Genomic DNA, 21,884 nt, shown 5'->3' with positions numbered 1-21,884 from the left:
CATTTTTGTTTGTTTCTATCAATTCAAATGAATTCATCAACAACTCTAAAAACCTTTCCATTCATCCAATTCAAACAGCGTACTGGTTTCCAGTCAACGTCAGGGCACATCTGGACAAATAACAAATTGTTCTCCAATGCCTTCGGGGTGTAGCGTTAATAAGGGTCACTCGTAAGTGTGTGTGTATCAAATAACGACCGGAAGGAATGCTGGCATTACTCATGCTCGCCCGCAAGGGCACGATGTCAAATAATTTTGGATTGTTTAGAGCAGAGGTATTCAATTAAAAGTCACAGAGGTCCACAACGAAAATTTCTTCCAATTAAAAGGTCCGAACCAAAGTCCTATGTTCACATTTTTGTATAGTTTCAATATTTAGTCATTTTCAACAGAGCGCACTAATATACGAAATATTTAGCAATGTTCCCATTAAACACCTTTGCCAGTCAAACAAATATAAGGCGTTTATTTCACATTCAAGAAAAATGGCTCCAGGAACTTAAGGGTGCCACTTCCGGAAAAAATAGTAAAATATCTCCTGCGGAAATATATCAAGTGCTAAGCATTGAGTTAACATCTTTTACCTTTTTTTCTCAAATCAAAGAGTTATCAGCCTAAAAAAAACGGAAAGCCTAATTATCCAAGTAAAACAGTTCAACATGTTCAGTACACAATCAATAAAAATGGCTGTCCTCATGAAAAACTAATTCAAAATGAGCTTTGACACCACCTTTTCTTTTGAATATTTTTTAACTTCTCTTAATGAGAAAATTTTGTTTGTGACTGCCCTGCCAGTAACTTAAATCTGGGTTGGAAATGAGTCAGGGCCATTGGGATTTGGTAGATTATTTCACACATCTGGGCTTTGTGTTTTCCTTTAAATAATGTTTGTGCAACAGCATTTAAGCACTCCTTCGCAACTTCCCCATCACTGAATGTTTTTTTTATGTTTCCCCAAAATCCATGATACTTTTACTGAATATTCGTTTTCATGCCGCTGGGATGTAAACGAAAATGTAAAAATCTGTTGTACTGCACTCGAAGTTTGATGTTTTTGCGTGCGCTCACCTCAAACGTCAGTGGATAACTGTGCACAAAAGGGCGGTGCTTTGTTTCGTAGTGGCGCTTCGCAATGTTGCGACGGTTTCGGAGCATATGATGCACACTGGTTTTGAATCGGCTGCAGCCAGAACGAAACTACATTTCTCCGTCCATTCATTGAAAACAACACGCATCGACCTTGCTAAATTTTTAGCAAGGCATGCTGTCAGCAGCACTCTCTTTCGGTATGTTGCGCAATTGGCAGTGGATCGTAAACAAAAGATTTGATTGGCTCAAATCAGTGACGCCTTTTCCGTATTAACTAGAATTGCAGCGCCAACGTTTGCGAATGCGCCCTGGAAAAAAAAATCATCAAAGATTGGTCATGGGTCCGGTCCGCATCCGGACTGCGGTCCGCCATTTGGTAATACCTGGTTTAGAGGATAAACTAAACAAAACGAAAATCCTCGTTAAATCAGTCTTTAAATGTGAATGGGGCTACAATCAAGTTGGGAGTCTTTTTACCAAAGGAGAGGTTAATACTACAAACGCACATACAATTCACGCTTGACTTCTATATATGGACAATGTTACTAAACTACAACAATTAAAACATCCATCCATCCATCCATTATCCGCCGCTTATCCGGAGTCGGGTCTCGAAGGCAGCAGCATCTGCAGGGAAGCCCAGACTTCCCTCTCCCCAGCCACGTCTTCTAGCTCTTCCGGAGGGATCAGCAGGTGTTCCCAGGCCAGCTGGAAGACATAGTCTCTCCAGCGTGTCCTGGGTTGTCCTTGGGGCCTCCTGCCGGTGTACATGCCCAGTGCACCTCATTGTTCGCCCAACCAGTCTACGTGTGTTTTGGTTCTGGGGTGTATGCTTCAGGAGTAGGGGTGTGTGGGGGTGTGTGTGTGTGTGTGTGTGTGTGTGTGTGTGTGTGTTGGGGGGTGGGGGGGGGCGGTGCGTGTGTGTGTGCGAGTGTGCTTGTAGGGGTGTGCGCATGCGTGTATGTATGTATGTAAATTGGTTAAACAAAATAAAAACTCTTGGTTCATGTTATGACTGAGATCACTTTGCAGTTGTGTGGATGAGACCGAGACAAACAGGTTTGTCCAGTTGCATTAAGGAAGAGCAAGCGTCACGAGCCCACGCCTTGAAACCTTCTTTTTTTTTTTTTAAACCAGGTGCACCGCTAAGGTATTATTGTCGCGACGTCATTGTTATTCGGATATTGAGCATTCGAAGGTGAGTTTTAAAATAATATTTTCAATCATGTTAGATGATGTTTCTTAGTGAAGATCTCAAATCGGCAGAATCAGAAAGCTCGCCGTATTAGCACGTTATTGTAAATCTGTCGAATGAGCTATTCGCTATTGTCACTCATGAAACCTATAATTTATGATTCGGTGAAGACCATGGAAATTATTGATCTTCATTCGTTTGTCTCGGCCAACTGTTATGTGAAGAAAGACGAGGGCCATTTCAGAATGATGCATTTGTACTAAACATGACTTCTTTAAAACTGTGGGCAATTAAACTTTTAAGTAACTCGCAAGTGTGACGCATAATTGTTTCTGGATTATGCATTCCTACAGCACAATCTAATGACTTTTTATAGATTTTGACATGATACATACTCGATATTGATGAATTTGAATTGCTGCCGAGTGAAAAATATATACCTGGATGAAATGGCAAAATGAAAGTGTGAGCTCTCTTTTTAAATGCTAGAAATTTATCCAATCCTTATTTTCTGATTGGAATTTGATCTAATTGTTTTGCACATTTCTACACGTTTCTCAACTATAATTTGAAGAGCACATATTTTACACGCATTTACTGTTTAAAAATGATAAAACTGATTGCAATATATACAATCGATGTTTTGAAATATTTGTAGTAAGTAAATGTTCTGATTTCTTGTTTGTAGTACTGAATTTCAATATTTTAATTATTAGCCCATTTAGGTTGGTAGATAAAAGCACATCAACCCATCCATGCAAATTATTAAGAAGGAGCAAAATAGACTGATTACTAATTTGATTATCCCTCTGTTCACATATTGTGAGAAGGATATATTTGGGAATTATTGACCCTAGTCTCTTTGGTTGGGGTTTTGGTGGTCTTCAGAGACGAGTTATGACTAAAACAGCAGAAAGTACGCTAAAACAATCTTTTTTTTTAAGTAGATGCTGATGTCTATGAATGATCTTTCGTTACTTAAAACACAAAGACAATGTGTCTGCTTTCATAGAGGAATTTGGAAATTAAAAGGTATCCACATTTTAAAAATTGATATTAAAGGATTTTGACTTTTTACAATAATAGCTAGTTAGTTCATTAAAGGGATTCATAACCTTTTCGCTTAATTTCCATTTTGTTTCCAGTAATCATGTTTCCAAGAATTATGTTTTACTGAATTCTTCTGTTCAGCGTTGCCATTGGACAATTAATCATCTGTTTATTTATGTTTTATCATCAGTTTCATCCAGGGTTTGACAGTTCAGTTATTTTGCTTTTTAGCCCCTATGGAGAAGATCAATTGAATGTGAGCTGATGATGATCATTTGCTCATAAAAGTTGACTTACGCCTGAACAATTTGTGCAACCACTACTTCTGAAATGTCCTTGTGCACAGAGCATCAGCATTACTTTTCCTTATTACTTTAAAAGTTGAGCAATAAAATATACAACATAGACATGAATACCATTAACCTGCGTGAAGTTGGCCCCCCATTTCTTGCAAAAATAGGGGGAAATAGTTTGTTTCGTTTGTGCTGCGTTTGTGCTAGTTTGTGCTGTTAAAATTTTCGTTTGTGCTGCTTCGGTTCCAGAGATATTCCACTTTTTTTTATTTCGAGTGGTGACGTCACCCAGCCCCCCATTTTCATCCAAATGGGTCGGGAATGGTGCCATTCGTTTGTGCTGTTAAAATTTTCGTTTGTGCTGCTTCGGTTCCAGAGATATTACACTTTTTTTCAGGTCATTACCGGTATGTGTTTTTGTTGCTAGAAAGCAATGTAAGTATGATTAGAATGAAAAAGAAAACAGCCGGCTGGATTCCAAGGTGTATGTGTTGTGTCGGAATTACTCTCAGACTACGACGTGATGATCGACTCGTTTTATTTCCATCACCGACCACAACAACGCCACGTCACCACAAAACACACCCACTTCCGGGGTCCACTGTACCCAACCCTCTTCACGGGCTGTCCCCGCATATGCCCGTACATAACAGTATGATTTCATGCAAACACTGTTCATGCGCTTGTTCTGTCATTTCAAAACCTCAGTTTCAATCACCCGCTTCCCCAAAATGTGTCTTTCTCCTTACATCCCAACTAAACTTAGCATTATAAAATAAAAAACTCACAAACTTTTGATGATAACTCTGTTCTAACCAATGAGCAAACAGCAGTAGTTTACATCACTCACACCTTATGGATTCACAAACATTTAACTGTATATTACTGTGGTGGTAGTTTAGTGGTGTCAAACTGTGCTACATTGTATTAATAGGTGCTTCTACCTTTATATTTTGTTTTTCTCAATTAGTTACATTCATCAAAATTTTGGACAACGGCTATTTATCTGTAACTTTCTGGACGTTAAATTATTGACAAAATCGACATTTAGAGCATAATTTAGATAAAATGGGGGCGCTCATTATCTAGTTTTCTCGATGCTGTTCGCAAAGTCGATGTTTTTCCTTTTTTAAGGGGGAATTCATTGCAAAAAGAAAAATAAATCTTTGTAATGATGTCCTATGTGCCTGAAACTGAAAGTTTCCAAAGTGCCCTTTGGCTCAGATTGCAAACGTCACTGCATACCTGCATTCTCGGCTTAGTCATGTGACATCAATTTCTGCTGACAGAAATTGGTACAGAATAAAATGACAATGCCCTGCCCTGGGACTGATGAAAAAGAATGAATTAATTTGCTTAATTCATATTCCACGAATTCATTAACCAGAATATCGTGTTTAGACTAGTGGGGACATAGACAATAGACTATATTTTTGCAAAGAAATGTTTTGCTTAGGGTTACCCTTTAAGTGAACATGTGATTTTGTTGTAGGGTGCATTCTAAGTGGACTTCAATATGGCGCGCGATAAAATCAGCATCCCTCCATACCAGCCAAGTGGCAGCAAACAGTGAGTGTACTAATATTTTATATAATATGATGTACTTTTGTCTGTAGTTGAAGATGTATGTGCCCAGTCTGGGGGCGGCAGGTGCGGACGGAATATTTAGCTGGTTGATACACATACATGCGTCTGGTGTGTTGCCTGGTCAAAGATGGTTTGCTGCCCATTGACAATTTTTTGTTAATGGGGCAGGGGCCTGTCGTTCCCTCCGCCTCTGGTGGATGCTCGACACCACCATCCCTTTGCGAACTCCCTCTGCATGTCCTAGTGCACAGGTGTCACACTCCAGTCCTGCAGGGTTGCTTTCCTGCGCATCTGATTCAAATGAGCAGGATACTTGGCTGGCTTCTTCGGAGCTTGCTGATGAGCTGATCAGCCTGATAAGTATACTGCTCATTTGAATCAGGTGTATTGCAGCCAGGAGAGATGGAAAACAGGCAGGATAGCGGACTTCGAGGAACAGGATGAGGAACCCAGGACTACAACTGTGCTGTAAGGAGCAGAAGGTCTGCTAAGCATAGTTATTACATAAGCAACCCATCTCAGCTTGAGCATCTCAATGTGGAGGTGCAGCAGCTCAACTTTGAGTCCTACCTGGATAACTGAGCTACTCACACAACCCTTGTTCAGTGTAAAAGGGTTGTCAACCACCCATTGAACGGCTCAATGAATTCTCTTCAATAACCAAGTCAGTCATCTAATCACACCAGAGCATGTTTTTATCTTACTGAAGACAAAACGGAAGCCTTCATGATGCAAAAATAGCAACTGCAAGAGACTGCAGTGAAGGTCTTTAAATTCACAATTTGTCATTGAAAGCTGTGAAAATAAAACATAAATAAAATTATAATAATAAACTCAAACATCAAGCAAAGATACACGTTTTTCATAGGACAGTCATAGCATTCCCTAGTATCTATGGCCTCAAGCTCTAAGTTCTGACCAATGCAGTGTCTTCAAGATAAGATGGGTCCTTAACGCATGTCCAGGAATGATACCACCACTGTGATCATCTGGGGTGGCCTGAAAAGTGATCCAATTTCACATACCGGTAGTCTGAAAACTATTGTTACGTTTTTCCAGAATCTCTGGAAAAGTTCAGGATTCTTAGAACGCAGACACAAAAATTCAATTTCACAAAAAGATATTTATTTTACAAAAAATAAATCTGGCGCAAGACCGACAAAGTACAACAAATGATGCTGGTGGAAAAACACACCAGAAAAATAACGATTAGAACAAAAAACACTTGCAAAAGGTACGGAGCAAAACGGAACGGAAATCATTTGCCCTCGAAGGACAAGGAATACGAATTCATGAGCGTGATGAGTTACAGGTGCGTGGCTGGAGGGTTCATCTCTCCAGTCGGTTACGACATGACCCAGAACCAAGCGATAGAGGGAAACGCCCCCACTCCAGCTGGACAAAGCAAAACATAAACATGACATGGACGTGACTAAAATGGAGCCATGACAATTATTTGCGTTTTACAAATAATGCATGGTATCGTAATTGATGTATCTGTGGCAGTGACAGTCTGAACAATTATTTTACATTTAGTCAATTAGTGAGGAAATTATTTCAGTGTTTTTTTTTCCTTTTTTCTCATGATGTGAGATTTTTGTAATGTAAAATATTTGCCTTGGCTCAATAAATCCACGCCAGAGGAACTATAACTGCGTTCAAACGGCAAATTGGTGCATGAGAGAGAAGTGTAGCAGTAGATCTGGAATTTTTTCATCTGTATTTTTTTTCTCCACACAGATTATAAATTTTAATATTTAGCAGATTATTCTTTTTATAACCTCACAGACCTAATCCAACATTGTAAAGACTACTATGTGAATTGCAAAGTTCACAACCATAATTATGCCATATACAGTATCATACACATTTCAAACTTTTAACAAATATCTCTGCATTTTCAAACTTCTGAAACATTTTCTAAGTATCTCTCTTTCTCTTTCTCTCTCTCTCTCACTCTCACTGCTGTTAAGCGGATACATTTTTTTAATTAAAAAAAATCTCTAATTAATTGGGATTAATCACAATTTTCATTTTTTTTGTTAAGCTTTTAACAGATATTTACTTGAATAATATCTTGGAATTAAGGTAAAATTACCACCTTATGAAGTATATCTTAATTCAAAGACTGTTCTAATAGCGTTCTTTGATTCTTGTGTAGGCTCAAAACTGAGTCATCTTTACATGCATTTTTCTTCAAAACAATTCTCAAAACATAAACACTGCATTTAGTTCTGACGACAAGCAGCACACTGCGGCAGTGTTAGTTTGCAAGGTCCAGTGGTAATTTGCGCAGGATGTTTTGTTATGAGTCACGTGATCATGGCGGCGAGTGAGTAAGACGGCAGTAACTCCCTCCACTCAAAACTTTGCCTAAAGCTATTAAATCGCCAACCCACCGCACTGAAGCCTGAACTCCAAGCAGCTAACAAAAGACTTTCCTCACAATGCCTCCAAAACAACTAAAGCAATCAAACAAGGACCGCGAAGCAGCAGAATTGTGCAATGCCACGCCTCATCTAAACGCCTGGGAGACCCGCTTGAGTTTTTCGAGGGGTTTATTCCCAATCTACTGCAGCTACCTGTCGCGTCTGTGGCCATCGAGAGTGCCCATCGGGCTTTTGGAATACCTGGTGATGGTCGTCCACGCCCCGTTGTGGTGAAACTTCAGCGCTCTCGAAATGTCTCCCTTGTGTTTGCGGCTGTGAAACGCCTTGGGAATCTTCAGCATGAGGGGCGAACAGTGCGAATTACCCGTGACATTCCACTTGATGTCCGGGCTGCGAGGCGAGCCTTCAATACCGTGTGCGCGAAGCTCATAAAAAAAAAAATACTCGCTTCAGAATGGCATATCCTGCGATCCTGTCCTTCAAAGCAAATGGAGTACGGAAGACATTTAAGGATCCTAACGAGGCTGAAGCTTTCCTCTTAACCATCCTGTAACTGGTAGAGTAGCCTATGTCTCTGTGAATATTGTCACCGGTGTTGAGTACTCATTTGCCCCTCAGAACTGATTGAACTGTGATATTGTGTGTATATATATATATATATATATATATAAGGTATGGGATTAATTGACATAAATTGTAGTAGAAAGTATAATAAATTTGAACAGTACCATCATGACGCTACAAATTGTACCTGTGAATACTATAACCCTGAAGATCTAAAACAAAATGATTTTTCATTTTCAGTCATGCACCTAAATATACGGAGTCTTAAAAAACAACATGATGAGCTGGTTTCATTGCTTGCTAGTACAGCTACAAAGTTTGATGTTATTGCATGTAGCGAAACTTGGATGAATGACCAAACATATATAGATATTTATAATTTAGATGGATACATATTGCATTACAAGAATAGAATTGGTAAAATAGGTGGGGGAGTTTCTCTTTATGTAAATTCAAATTACTTAGTAAAAGTGCGAAATGATATGACTATTGATGATGGTTACTCTGATTCATTATTTCTCAAAATAAAAATGGCAAAGGGGAAAAGTCTCATTATCGGAGCAATATACCGGCCACCCAATTCTGACTATGGTACATTTAGAGCTCACCTTGAAAGTCTTCTCCATCTTCTAAATCAGACAAATAAAAACTGCATTATTATGGGAGACTTTAATATCAACATATCAAATAGGGATACAATAGGAATGGACTTTCAAAATATTCTCTTCTCCTCATACTTTTATGCAACTATTGATAAATATACCCGAGTTACAGAGAAAAGTGGGTCCATTATTGACAATATTATTACCAATATACAAAACTCTGGAGGTAAATCTGGTGTATTATATTCAGATATAACAGATCATTATCCCATTGTGTTTCTTATGAACTGGACCAAAAGGCCATTTGTCCCATGTACCAAGAGAAAAGTCCAGATTAAAACTGACAAAACCCTTAAAAACCTAGCTCAACATCTCCAAACAAAAAACTGGGATGCTATTTATTGTTCTAATGATCCAAACAAGGCATTCGACTACCTAACTCATGAAATAAGAGCTTCTATTAATGAAATATTCCAGAAAGGATAATAAAAAAAAATGAAATAAAAAATCCCTGGATTACAAAAGGAATTCTACAGTCTATTCAAAAGAAGACTAAACTTTATAAACAGTATAAAAAAAGTCCAAATAATATAAATAAATGAAAATACACAAGATATAAAAATAAATTAACAAATCTAATACGAGTTAGTAAGCAAAACTATTTTTCTGACCGATTTAAAAATGCTTCTGGCGATCAGAAGAAATCTTGGAAGGTGCTGAATGAGGTAATTGGCCGAAATGCAAAATCACCAGTTTTTCCTGACGCCGTAATGCAAACCCAATCAAATAAAACGACTAAGGCAGATAATTTACCAGACAATTTAAAAAAATTTTTGGCCTCTATTGGAAAAAATTTATCCAAACAAATTTCTACAACAGGAGGCTCACATTACAAATATGATCTAAAAAAGAATTACCCCAACTCATGCTATTTTACTCCTACTTGTAAAATAGAAATAACCAATATTATAAACAAGATGAAATGTTCACACACAACTGGTGCTGATGGTATTAGTAGTAAGATTCTTAAAACTATTGTGCATGTGATAGCTGAGCCACTTGCTCATATAATAAATTTATCTCTCCAGCTCAGCGTTGTTCCAAAGCAAATGAAGGTGTCAAAAATAATACCAGTACAGTGAACCCTCGCTACTTTGCGGTTCACCTTTCGCGGGTTCAGTGCTTCGCGGGTCTAAAAAATATTCGGGGGCATTGTAGTTTCGCCGAGCGGCACGACGGGGCGCTGGAGCGGTTAGACGGCCGGCGTGCGCCGAAGAAGAGCGTGGGCGAAGAGGAGAGTGGACGAAGAAGAGCACGTTCCTCCGGGCACGATTTGGGGCGACGTTTTGAGCGGTTCGGACCGTACCAGAGCTCCGGCCGGCTGCCAGGATGGCCGAGTGGTCTAAGGCGCCGCGTTCAGGACCCAGTCTCCCCAGGAGGCCTGGGTTCGAATCTCGAATTTCCACATTGTGGGACTAATAAAGGGCAAATTATTATTATTATTATTATTAGTTAAGCCGAAGAGGAACAACTTCCGCCCGGGCACTAGCGGGGCGACATTTCGCTCCGTTCGGGACCGTGCGAGAGCTCCGGAGGAGACCGGCCGCCGTGCGTGGTAGTTAAGCCGAAGAGGAACACCTTCCGCCCGGGCATGAGCGGAGCGCGAGGCTGTCAGTTATGAATGAATAAATAAATAAATGAAGAATGCCACCTTTCATTTCACAGGGCACACCGGACGGCGTACCAGCAGGTAAAAGTCGAAGTAATTAAATAAATACAAAAAGAAGTAATTGAATAAATACAAAAATAATGGCTGGGGAATAAAAAAAAAAAACTTTTAATAATAATTAGTTTTTTTTTTGTTATAACATGAATTTCACTCTCTCTCTCTACCCGTATATATATATATATATATATATATATATTATTTTTTTTTTTTTAAGCATTTTTGAAGGTGCGCCGCTACTTCGCACTTTTTTTTTTTTAAGCATTTTTGAAGGTGCGCCGCTACTTCGCGGATTTTCAGTTTTCGCGGGTGGTCTCTGTCCCCATTAACCGCGATAACCGAGGGTTCACTGTATATAAGTCTGGGAACATAAATGAAATGCAAAATTATAGGCCCATATCAATATTACCAACCCTTTCCAAAGTACTAGAAAGAGCAATCCACTTGAGACTGGTAGCCTACTTAAAAAAACTAAATATACTGGTTTCTTCACAGTATGGCTTCAGGGAACAGAGCAATACATGCATGGCCACTTTGGATTTGCTCGAGAAAGTAAACAATGCTTTTGAGAAGGGAGAAATTGGAAATTGGTATTGGCGTTTTTCTCGATCTCACAAAGGCATTTGATACGATTGATCACTCTACTTTACTTGGGAAGGTGGAGCATTATTGTGTCAGGGGTATAGCACTACAGTGGTTCAAGGACTATCTTCAGGATAGACTACAATATGTAAATGTAAATGGGGAAAACTCAGGACTGGAAAACATCACATTTGGAGTTCCCCAGGGATCCATTCTGGGCCCCCTTTTATTTATTGTGTATATTAATGATTTTGGTTTCTGTTCGCACAATATTTATGAAATTCTTTTTGCAGATGACACAAATCTATTTATATCACATAAAGATATTGATCAGCTTGTACTACTCTTAAATGAGAAGTTATCAAATGTAAATACTTGGTTCAAATGTAACAAGTTATCCCTGAACATCACCAAAACAAATTATATTGTCTTCAGCATGAATAAACATAAATACAGAGATTGTGAATTGAACATAACTATTGATGGCAGACTTATTAACAAAGTTGAGTCCACTAAATTTTAGGAATCCATATTCTATAAAGTCTGTAAATTTTAAAAAGGTTTGAGTGTCCCAATGATCCTCAATCCAATGATTGTCTGTGGCTTTATGCCACTGGCATGGCCACACCCATGGCTAACAGGTCCAAGATGAGGGTCTCCACCCGTGGGAGGGGCCAAGGTGGTTGGGTGCTGAGAGAGCTGGGCGGCGGCCAAAGGTGGGGACCTTGGTGGTCCAATTCCCAGCTATAGAAGCTGGCTCTAGGGACATGGAATGTCGTCAGGCCTTGCAAAATCATCATTCAATTTATTCATCCCTGTGTGTGTGTGTGTGTGTGTGTGTGTGTGTGTGTGTGCATGTAATTATTTCAGTAGATGACAAACCCTCAATTTAATCTCAATTTCTGTATCTTTTGTTGCAGCCACAGCAGCAGACACAGGCATAGTGAGCTCATGTCCAATCCAGCATTTTCCTACCATCCAGCGGACAAGATGCTTCACTTCTATCGCTGGAGTTCACCACCGGGTGTGATGAAGATACTTTGTATCTTAATCATAATCATGTGTGTGGCTGTGTTTGCCTGTGTGGCCTCCACACTCGCCTGGGACTACGATATGAATGCCATTGGTCTGGGTGGTAGCACTGGCTTGGTGCCAGGCTATGGCTCCTACGGTGGGTCATATGGTGGCACATACGGTGGCAGTTACGGTGGGTCATATGGAGGAGGCATTGGCGGTTCCTATAGTGGCTACGGTGGTGGCTATGGAGGAACAACTCAAATGGATCCTAGAGCTGGAAAAGGCTTCATTATTGCCATTGCTGCCATCACCTTCATAGCTGTGCTAATCATTTTTGTGTTGGTTGTGTCAAGACAACGCGCCGCTCACTCCTCCAAGTTCTACCTTGCAACAATCATCATCTGTGCCATCTTGGCATTTTTGATGATTATAGCCACTATTGTGTACCTGGTAGCTGTAAACCCAACCGCCCAGTCCTCAGGGTCCATTTACTACAATCAAGTTCGCCAATTATGTGCTCAGTATCAAAACCAGAACCAGGCCCAGGGCATCTTCCTCAACCAATACCTGTACCATTACTGTGTGGTGGAACCCCAAGAGGTGAGATACCAACATTGTTGGCATTGAGCTCAAGCCTTTGTGAATACTTTCCAATTGATGGTTGAATGTGTTTGATGTGTGTGCTCACATTGGTAGAAATTCAGATTTGTATTATTATTGATGTGGTGGGCCTTTAATGAGTTAATTATGATTAATTACAAAATAATTAATGCATTGTATGCGTTTTAATCTACCCTAAACCCTTGTCAGTGCATGATTACCCAGTACACCAATTACCCTGATGCGTGGCTACTAAAACGGAGGAATCAGATGAAACCTTATTAATCAGATTCATGGGATAAAAACGTGGTATTGTGCAAAAAGGAGTTTGCATACCCCCAGAGCGCTTCAACCCTCTGCTACCATAGACATGATGAATAGGTATTTCTAATTGAGCGACATGCACGACCTGCAGTGGTTGCCTCCAGAGAGTGTCAGCACATTTCACGTTTGTGGACTACACAAAGACCAAAATGACGAGCATGCTTAAACATTGGTGCACACAATGCTTTACAACCACAATGAGGAAACTGGGAATATCTTTATTAATAGTGAAGATTTTTTTTCCCACTGTTCTGATAGCACATTATGTATGTTGTATGTTACCAAAAAAGTGAACCTCGTGAAAGTCCATCCATCCATCCATCTTCTGTACCGCTTCTCCTCACTAGGGTCGCGGGGGGGTGCTGGAGCCTACCCCAGCCATCTTCGAGCAGTAGGCGGGGGACACCCTGAACTGGTTGCCAGCCAATTGCAGGGCACACAGAGACGAACAACCATCCGCGCTCACGCTCATACCTAGGGGCAATTTAGAGTGTTCAATCGGCCTGTCATGAATGTTTTTGGAATGTGGGAGGAAACCGGAGTATCCGGAGGAAACCCACGCAGACGGGGAGAACATGCCAACTCCACACAGGACGGCCGGAGCCGGGATTGAACCCACACCCGATGCTGTCTCTCACTGTGAGGCCATCTTGCTAACCAATTAATCAATCGTCATGCATTGACTTTGATGGGAGCATTTCCCCGACGAACATAGTCAATATCTCAGCCTCTATTCAGATCTGCGGCCGTTGCCATCTACTTGTAAATCACGTCTTTGCATGCACAGAAACCATTGGAGTTCTTTGTGTGATGGGTTTTATGCTAACCAAACTTTATCAAAGGACTGGCTTCAGGACCAAATCTTGTATTTGTACTAATTACTACTATTACTAGCAGTAGATAAAAATTTAGAAAATGTGCTACAGATAGACATGTGAACTACTTTTTCAATTGCCATGCAGAAACAACTTAGAGCCAATACTGTTCTGGGGGCCACTTTATCTATATATATATATATATATATATATATATATATATATATATATATATATATATATACTGTTAGAAGTCAAATATTTTTGGGGGTAAAAATAGTCACATCTATGTCTTTAAATAATCCATGAAAATATATTTAGATAAATTAAAAAATAGTTTTGGACAAATGTCCGTTTTGCAATAAAATGCATTTGCCCTCACTAGTTTAAACACGGCATTCTGATTAATTTTGCATTTGTGGAATATGAGTTAAGCAGCAAAATTTGAAGCCATCTCCGGCGGCCATTTTGGTAACAACCAATAACGGTTGACCTGTTTTCTTAGTCTGTGCCATGATTGGTCCTTAGCTGAGACCTGAGCCACTGTGATGCCATTTTCAGTCGACAAAGGTGTTGAAATGGTCACCACATGGGATGGATAAAAACTGGTGGATTTTACTACTTAAATCATCTTCCACAAACGCAATATTAATCAGAATCCCTTGTGTTGACTAATGAGCCCATATAGAAAAAAATCTAAAGAAAATTCTTGGGTTGACTTCCCCTTTTAACAATTTCTGGTTTGAGGGCTAAAATTGATTCAACAATTCAACACGGACAAGTGTTCTTGTTTTTTTTTCTTTCTTTTTTTTGCAGGCCATAGCAATCGTCTTGGGCTTTCTGGTGTTTATAGCCCTTATCATTCTTCTGGTGTTTGCTGTTAAGACCCGCTCCAGCATCAGGCGCTGGGGCAGAGACCGTATTCTATGGGAGGAGGTTAAGGTTGTCAACGATGGTCACACCATTGGAGAGTGGGTGAGTGCGGATTTTCAGATAGTATATACTGAATGACATATCGTGAGACAAGATAACAATATAGGTTAAAAAAAATGTTGGGTGCGGGGACACTCCTTCACACAAGGAAACATTCCCACAAAGAATAAAAGCCTTTAGTATTGTAATTTGTCGCCATTGGAATACTTTTATTTTGAACTTTAGTTAGAAATGGGAAATTCTATTAAATATGTATAATGCCAATATAAAATCAAACAAAGGAATGAATGAAGATAATGTGAGATGATTGCAGGCATACAAGCAAATAGGAGAAACAACTTCCTTGGTTGGTAAAGATACAAAGAGATATTTAAGTGTATGCCAAATCAGAAAATTCTCATAAAGGAATTTCTTCTTTATTGATCGATTTTCGGTTCTGTATTTAAGGCCACAGTATTATTGTGCCTTATCTCATAACCTGTATGTATTTGTTTCCTCCTGATCTATATTCAAGACATTATATTATTTCTTCTGCCTGAAATGTTTCTTAATTCAGTCAGACATTTTCACATACCATTTTATCACAATTTTTGCCTGTTTTTGTATTTCAGTCATACTTTTCGGTCCACACAATGTGCTTTGTGGCCAAAAACCCAAATGTGTTTCCACCGAGTGACGTAACAAGTGAAGTTTCATGAGCAGTTTCTGGGTGTGGTCAATTCAGATTTTTTTTAATTGTGTGGACGTATAAATTAAAGTGATTCATAATTTCCGGAAATCATATTGCGCCAAGTGAGTGTAAACGTAAAAACGCTTCCATTCATGTAATTATTGGTTTATTGAGTTCTCATCTGCACCAAAGACTTCAAGGTTTCTGTAACGGCTGTTTTTGACAACCTGTTTGTGCAGTGGTATTCTGACATGCAGGGAGCAATGGAACAAGTTTGACCTGCTCAACAACTTTTCTAGCATCTAAGGAGAAAAAATGCTGTAGTATAAACAAGTAAAGTGTGTGACATTGTCTCTTGCGACAGGTAAAAAATGTGTCAGGCGAGCCAGAGACACTGGTGAATGATTATAACGATCAAGTCGGAGCACCTGAGGGCTATATGGACGAAATAGACCAAAACAGGCCTCTTTACATGCCAGGGTAAGTCATGCATCATAATGAGCGCAAAGAAACTGCAAACAATATTTTCCAGATCAGAATGGGGTCAGTGTTGCATCTTAAATCTGTTGGTGCACTGCAAAACTGGAATGATACCAGCCTAACATGAACGTACACTTTAATGTAATCTTAAAACGCACCCCATAATTATCTTGAACATAATTATCTTAAACATCATGCAGCAAAAATAATACATATGTTACACATCATTAGGGCCTTTTCATGGATTTCCTCCCATTTTTAAAAAAAGAAATTATTTCCGACCATGCATCCTATCATGTAAACATTTGAGTAGTTTTGACTGGCTTGGGATCACATCGTGATCCCCACGATAAGCTGGACAAAGTGGCAAGGGAGAGTGAAGTCTGGATTCCCTGCTTCCGCTGCAACGCCCGCAATCCAACCTCAGATAAGCGGAAGAAAGTGATGCTGATGTTTTTAAAATGATCTATCACGTCATTGTTTATATCACAAAAACCTGGCCTTTGAACACGGGTGTGTAAACCTTTTATATCCAATGTAGATCATGGCGGAGTTCCTCAAAAGTCCGTGCATACCTCCTCATGTTTTAGTATTCGCCTCGTATGACAACAATGTCAATATGCTGTGGTCTGCATTGGTAGGGGGGGGGCATCTACCAGTGTTTATAATATATATAATACCCCATTTATTATCGCGGAGACACGCGTCTTTTCGTCCGAAGCAGCTAATGTATGTAGAAATGAATTTTATGGCTAAATTTAGCTGTTTAGCTTTTAATCAGGTGCGTTTTGTCATCCGGAAATTGCAGTACATGCATGATTTTACATGCATGAGTTCACAACAAACTAGTACCAACATTCATGATTAACATTTCAGATTAAGGAGGCAGTTCAGGCAAGCCAACATAACTACAATTTAGGCATAAACGACGCTCCCTCTCTCTTAATGGGATAGATGAAAAACGTGAAATTTGTTTGCAGGAATTCTGATATCTCTAGCACCATGGATGGCCTAAAGGCCAGACTGAGAGATTATGACCCTATTACAGATTCAGGAGATGACCTTGAGGAGGAAAACTTCAGCAAGTACGAACATTACAAAATCGTTTGTTAATATGACTGAAAACTTCTTTCAGGACTTTTATTTCATTTTCTAATAATATTACTGATTTTACTTTTACAAGAGTTTACTTTTCACTTGATAAATCCGTATGTTTTACTTCCTTCCCTCTGTAGGCTGTTTCCCTCCATTGTAGATGAGGAGGAACGTTTGACCTACAAACAAGAGTTTGAGCGGGATTACCATGAGTACAAGAGAATTCAAGTTGAGCTGGACAACCTAAACCAGAATCTTGCTCATCTGGATGGAGAACTGAACAAATATCCAGATGGCAGTCCACAGTTTCTGGTAAATGTGAAGTAAAGCTGTGACAGCCCTTCCCAAAGTCAGGTTCTGACGTCCCTCCAGACTGTCAGAGGGAAGTGCTGAACACGAAATGAATATCACCAAACGTCATTAGTAGCCCCGGGTGATTTAGGGCTTATAAAAGCTTGTCACACTTGGATGACAGTCTCCCAGAATCTTGCTGTGTGTTGGCTTGCAATGACACTGTTTGCACTTTCAGTGCGGATCAAAGGGGTTAGATCTCCTCTGCTGTTTTTCCGTCGCTGGGCACCGAGTGATCAGTGATTGTTCAGAGCTGCCTTTTTTTCTTATAGCCCTCCTCCGGGTGCGACAGCTTTATGTTCACCGAGGTTAACTTCTATGAGTCTACTTCTCTGTGAGATGCTAGTTCTTTTAGTTCATCTTATGTGTCGCAATGTGGTTTGTGTGCTTGGTTACGCCGCTCACTGTTGAACTTTTCTCTGGCAAAGTTGCTTTGTGTTTGCCCGCAAATGTTGTCATTCTCATGTCCTCTCCTGGCTTTGCTGAGGGTAGCGCATAAAGGTCAGCAGCCCAGCCGTGTTTTCGCCGACGTGTGGGCTTGCTGTATCATCATGACTTCGGTTGCCGTTTTCGCTGGCAGTCTGTCATGATTGGTCTCTGCTAATAATGACGGCGTTATCTGCCCACTCGGCTATCTTATGATATTGCGGTCTTCTGTCGCCACTTGTTGGCATTTCTGCTGCCGCCTATCGCCAGCTGACCTGCCTTGTGTGTCGCTGTGTGCCTCGGCTGCTGCCAACTGCATAATCGCTGGGGCTGTCCCGATACAGCAGGGGAGTGATAATGTGGCGTTTAAATAGCAAAGCTGTGGGCAATTTGGAACGGGAAGTATTGTACCTGTAATCTGATTACGTCTTGACAGCAACAGTAATGGAATACAGTTACAGTTTTTTTTTTTTGTATCCTGAATACAGAACGCGTCCTGTCTCGTGCCTGGGGCTTTTCAGCCTCTCACTCGGGTTTTCGCTCTTTCATCGGTCGGCTGCCATGCAGGTTGCATCTTCACTCCCTTCCCTGGGTTTATCGCTTTCTGTTTTGTGTCGGGTGTCTTTACCGAAGGTTCAGAGGAGTGCCACATCAATGTCTCATCGTGCCTTAAGGGGGCTCTACAGCTTCATCCTCATGATGCGCCCCGTATCCCCAAATGGGACCGCCACTTGGTCCAACTTGTGAAGTTGACACTCTGTGCCATCCCACTTTTAACTCCGGGCTGATGTTTCCCTTCAGTGGGTGCCTCATAAGAGTGTGCTGTTGCTCGCCTCAGCTCAGCATGTCGGTGAATTGCCTGCACTTTCACCTCATCCTGTCTGAGGTGGCACCCGGATAGTGCTTGTCACTCTGTGGCTGAACTCTGCTTTTGTCCGCATTTCATTTTAACCAGTCTATCCAGCTTGCATATTTTGTGCCTCCGCCTGATGTCAAGGGTGTCAGTCCAGTGTTCTTGTGCCCCATATCGGCTCTGCGTTTTTGTATTGACTCTACTGTGGACCTTCTGTTCATCTGTGCAGCTTTTTGTCCTAGGGAGCTGCCCTCTCTCAATTGTCTCACTGGATCGTGGCTTCTATCCGTTAGTCTTTTCAGACGTTTAGCCGCCTTTTGCCATCAGGGGTGTCATTCGACCAGAGGTATTGCAATGTCTTGTGCGGTTCTGAAGGGAGTGCCCTTAGAGGGCATTTGTGCTGCTGACTTCTGTTCATCACCTGGCAATTTCTCCATAAATTGCATTATGGATGTCACCACTGCCCTTCCACTGGGTGTGGTGTTTGGCTCTTCCGAGGCTTCTCGGTGAGGTTTGTATTGGAGCTTCATTGTGACTTCGCTGGTATTGGTCATTCCGTGCTTTCTGCACTGCTCCCTGGAGGTCTGGAAGGATGTCATAGAATGACTGTTATACATGAAACTACGGTCCTATGAGTCCCGAATGACCGCCAGACCGTCCAGTCACTCAGAATCCTTGTGTTTGATTGAGAATTTTCTGAGGGACTGTCTTCTGGGTAGCATGGGCTTTTATTCGCCTTCAGTCACTCGGAATTACTGATGTTAATTCTAATCCTTTCAGCACTGCCCCCTGGCAGTCATTTGGGGCTCATAGAACTGTAATTGCATAGTAACCATTGATTCTGTGCCAATTTAATCTAATTTATTTTATACATGCATTTTATCTTTATTTTGGAGAATAATTACAGTATTCCTGGTCTAATGGAAGGTGAAATCGTATTCAGCTTCCATCAATGCTGTAACATTCAATGAAGCTATTTGACATAACCATGCTGTTTAGTCACTCACAAGATCCGACTCTAAATTAGTTTACTGACTCATACATCCCCAGAGTTGCAACTTCTTCATATTGAATAGTTTCAGTCATTTTTAACACTACCATTACTGGACTACAAGAATGTTGAACTTTAAGTTATCCCAAAAGAGAAAATTAGTATGTTGAAAACAAAAGTGGGACAGAAAAAAAAATAGTTGTAAGTAATAAATGAGCTAACAACACAAGCAAGCCTTGCGTTCCGTAACATAGTCAACAAACTATAGTGAACATGCTCTGAAAAGAAAGATTGGATGTTGTTGTCCTTGTATAAATGAAGATATCAATGGAAGTTACAAGCCTCAACAATTTTTTCATAAATTTACATAGGCAGTTGGCCAGAAAGGGGGCCAGGTGCGGTCGATTCCTTTGTTACTTCAGAAGATCAAATTCTGGGACTGAATTTGCTTAAAGAAATTTTCTAACTCAGTTTTAAAGGTAGTAGTATATTTGTCAATTTCAGAATTTGTTAGTTGAATGTTAATAGAAAGTTGTGTGAAAGGCACAGGCCTATCATGTTTAGGCACTGACAGAGTAAGTATGGATGGTGTAACGGTTCTAGAATTGAAGCATAGCATGTGAACTGAAGAAGTGCGTCCCAAAAATTTTGTTCATAAACCGATCTGTCGTGAACCGCGATCCCACTCTACCTTTGAAGAAAGTTGGAAAAAAACTGAAAAAGGTAAAACTCTCGCAATGAACCTTAACTGCTAAAAAAAGGTAGCCTGTTCGCGCAACAGAGAATTAAATGAAAATACGCAGAAACGTGGCTGCTGCAAATTGATCGATATAAGATACAACACAGCACCTGTGCATGAGAATGATGTTGGTTAGTGCAACCTTATTCATTTGGCAATTTCGTCATACATGAGTGTGTAATGGTCAACCTAAATTGTTATAATTTTGCTATTTAAATTCATTTGGTCTTTAAATTTGATTTTAGGATTCCATGGAAGAGTACACCAGACTGAAGAATCTAAAGAAAGTAAGTGATTTAAAATGTCATGGTTGGTCTTTTTGTTTATAACATTACATTGTTTCAGTTTTGTTTTTGCATTTCTTTCATTTTAGTCCCCTGATTACCAGATCAATCGGAGACGGTGCAAATATCTTAGGTCCAAGCTGTCCCACATCAAAAAGATGATCAGTGACTATGACCATCGACCTTGAATCTTGAGTTGTTATCCACGGAATGATGCAAACCTTGCACCACATTTTCTAATCTTGCAGGACTTATCACAAGCCAATACAAAAAATAATATTCTTTAAGAGTTAAGGTAGCGGGGATTTGTGTGGCTTTCCTAGTTTATGGACTTTTTTTTTTAATTCATGAACTATGAAGAACAATAAGATGTCGATTTTTCTTATGTATTGTACATAAAGGAGATTTGATTTTACTTCAAGTAACAATTATGGAATAATTCTTTTCATTTTTTTTTAGAGCAGTTTCAGTGTACTTTCTTAAAAGCACTGTCAGCATTTAACATTACAGACCAGCTCTTGTAAACAATATTTGGTTTACAATTGTAAATGTTTTTGGCATAATTGGATTAAGATGTTAGTTTGGATTTTGTTGTATTGTTTGTCATGAACTTGGATTTTTAATCGTGTTGCCTAATCTAAGATTTCTTTTTACTACCTACTCATGTTTATTTTTATGAACGCTTATATAAAATTTAATTAACAAATACGCTAACAAAACACTTATGAACAAAACAAATTATGAGAATAGAATGCATTAAATGAAGCACTAACATAAAACTCATTTTGAAAGTAAAATAATTTCTTTTGGAAAAGATTTAGGGAGCTGGTTTTCTTAATCTACCTTCTTTTCCTTATGGCTTGATCCTTGTAAACTATATTTGTTTTACAATTGTAAATGTTTTTAACTGTAATTTTTAACAACACTGAAATAAAATATGACTCTAAATTTTGTTGTATTACCTGTCTTGACTTGGATTTTTAATATTACTGTCTAACCAATTTTTCTTTTTACTAGATGCTCAGTTATCTTTGGCATGGGCACTACTAGAAAATTTAATTAAAAATACACCAACAAAATATGAAGACAATAAGTTATAACAGAATGCATAAATGGAAAACTAACACTAGTTGTAATTATTTCTTTTAAATGTTTTATTGGTTTTCGATGCAGTGGAGGAAGGACCGGGTGAAACATGGGCAAAGACTGAACAGAAAGTATTGAAACT

The 21,884-nt window shown here is 39.7% G+C and overlaps 1 protein-coding gene across 2 annotated transcripts; it reads left to right on the top strand.

The window, feature by feature from the left end:
• Window positions 1–2,079: 2,079 nt before the first annotated feature.
• oclnb (occludin b) lies at window positions 2,080–21,604 on the top strand. Of its 2 annotated transcripts, XM_088302784.1 has the most exons (10): window positions 2,080–2,148; window positions 2,227–2,287; window positions 5,120–5,196; window positions 11,999–12,695; window positions 14,651–14,809; window positions 15,802–15,917; window positions 16,898–17,002; window positions 17,153–17,324; window positions 20,618–20,659; window positions 20,746–21,604. In XM_088302784.1, exons 3-10 carry the CDS (start codon window positions 5,144–5,146, stop codon window positions 20,842–20,844), a joined length of 1,443 nt encoding a protein of 480 aa, XP_088158910.1. In that variant the 5' UTR covers window positions 2,080–2,148; window positions 2,227–2,287; window positions 5,120–5,143; the 3' UTR covers window positions 20,845–21,604. The 2 variants fall into 2 exon arrangements, with proteins under 2 accessions (XP_088158910.1, XP_088158919.1); XM_088302793.1 differs by lacking the exons at window positions 2,080–2,148; window positions 5,120–5,196 and having other exon boundaries at window positions 2,216–2,287.
• Window positions 21,605–21,884: the final 280 nt, after the last annotated feature.

The sequence above is a fragment of the Idiotropiscis lumnitzeri genome, chromosome 1 (genome assembly GCF_059441095.1).
Source record: "Idiotropiscis lumnitzeri isolate Australia: NSW breed Sydney's pygmy pipehorse chromosome 1, RoL_Ilum_1.0, whole genome shotgun sequence".
Classification (NCBI taxonomy): domain Eukaryota; kingdom Metazoa; phylum Chordata; class Actinopteri; order Syngnathiformes; family Syngnathidae; genus Idiotropiscis; species Idiotropiscis lumnitzeri.
This window is presented reverse-complemented; position numbering and strand designations above follow the sequence as displayed.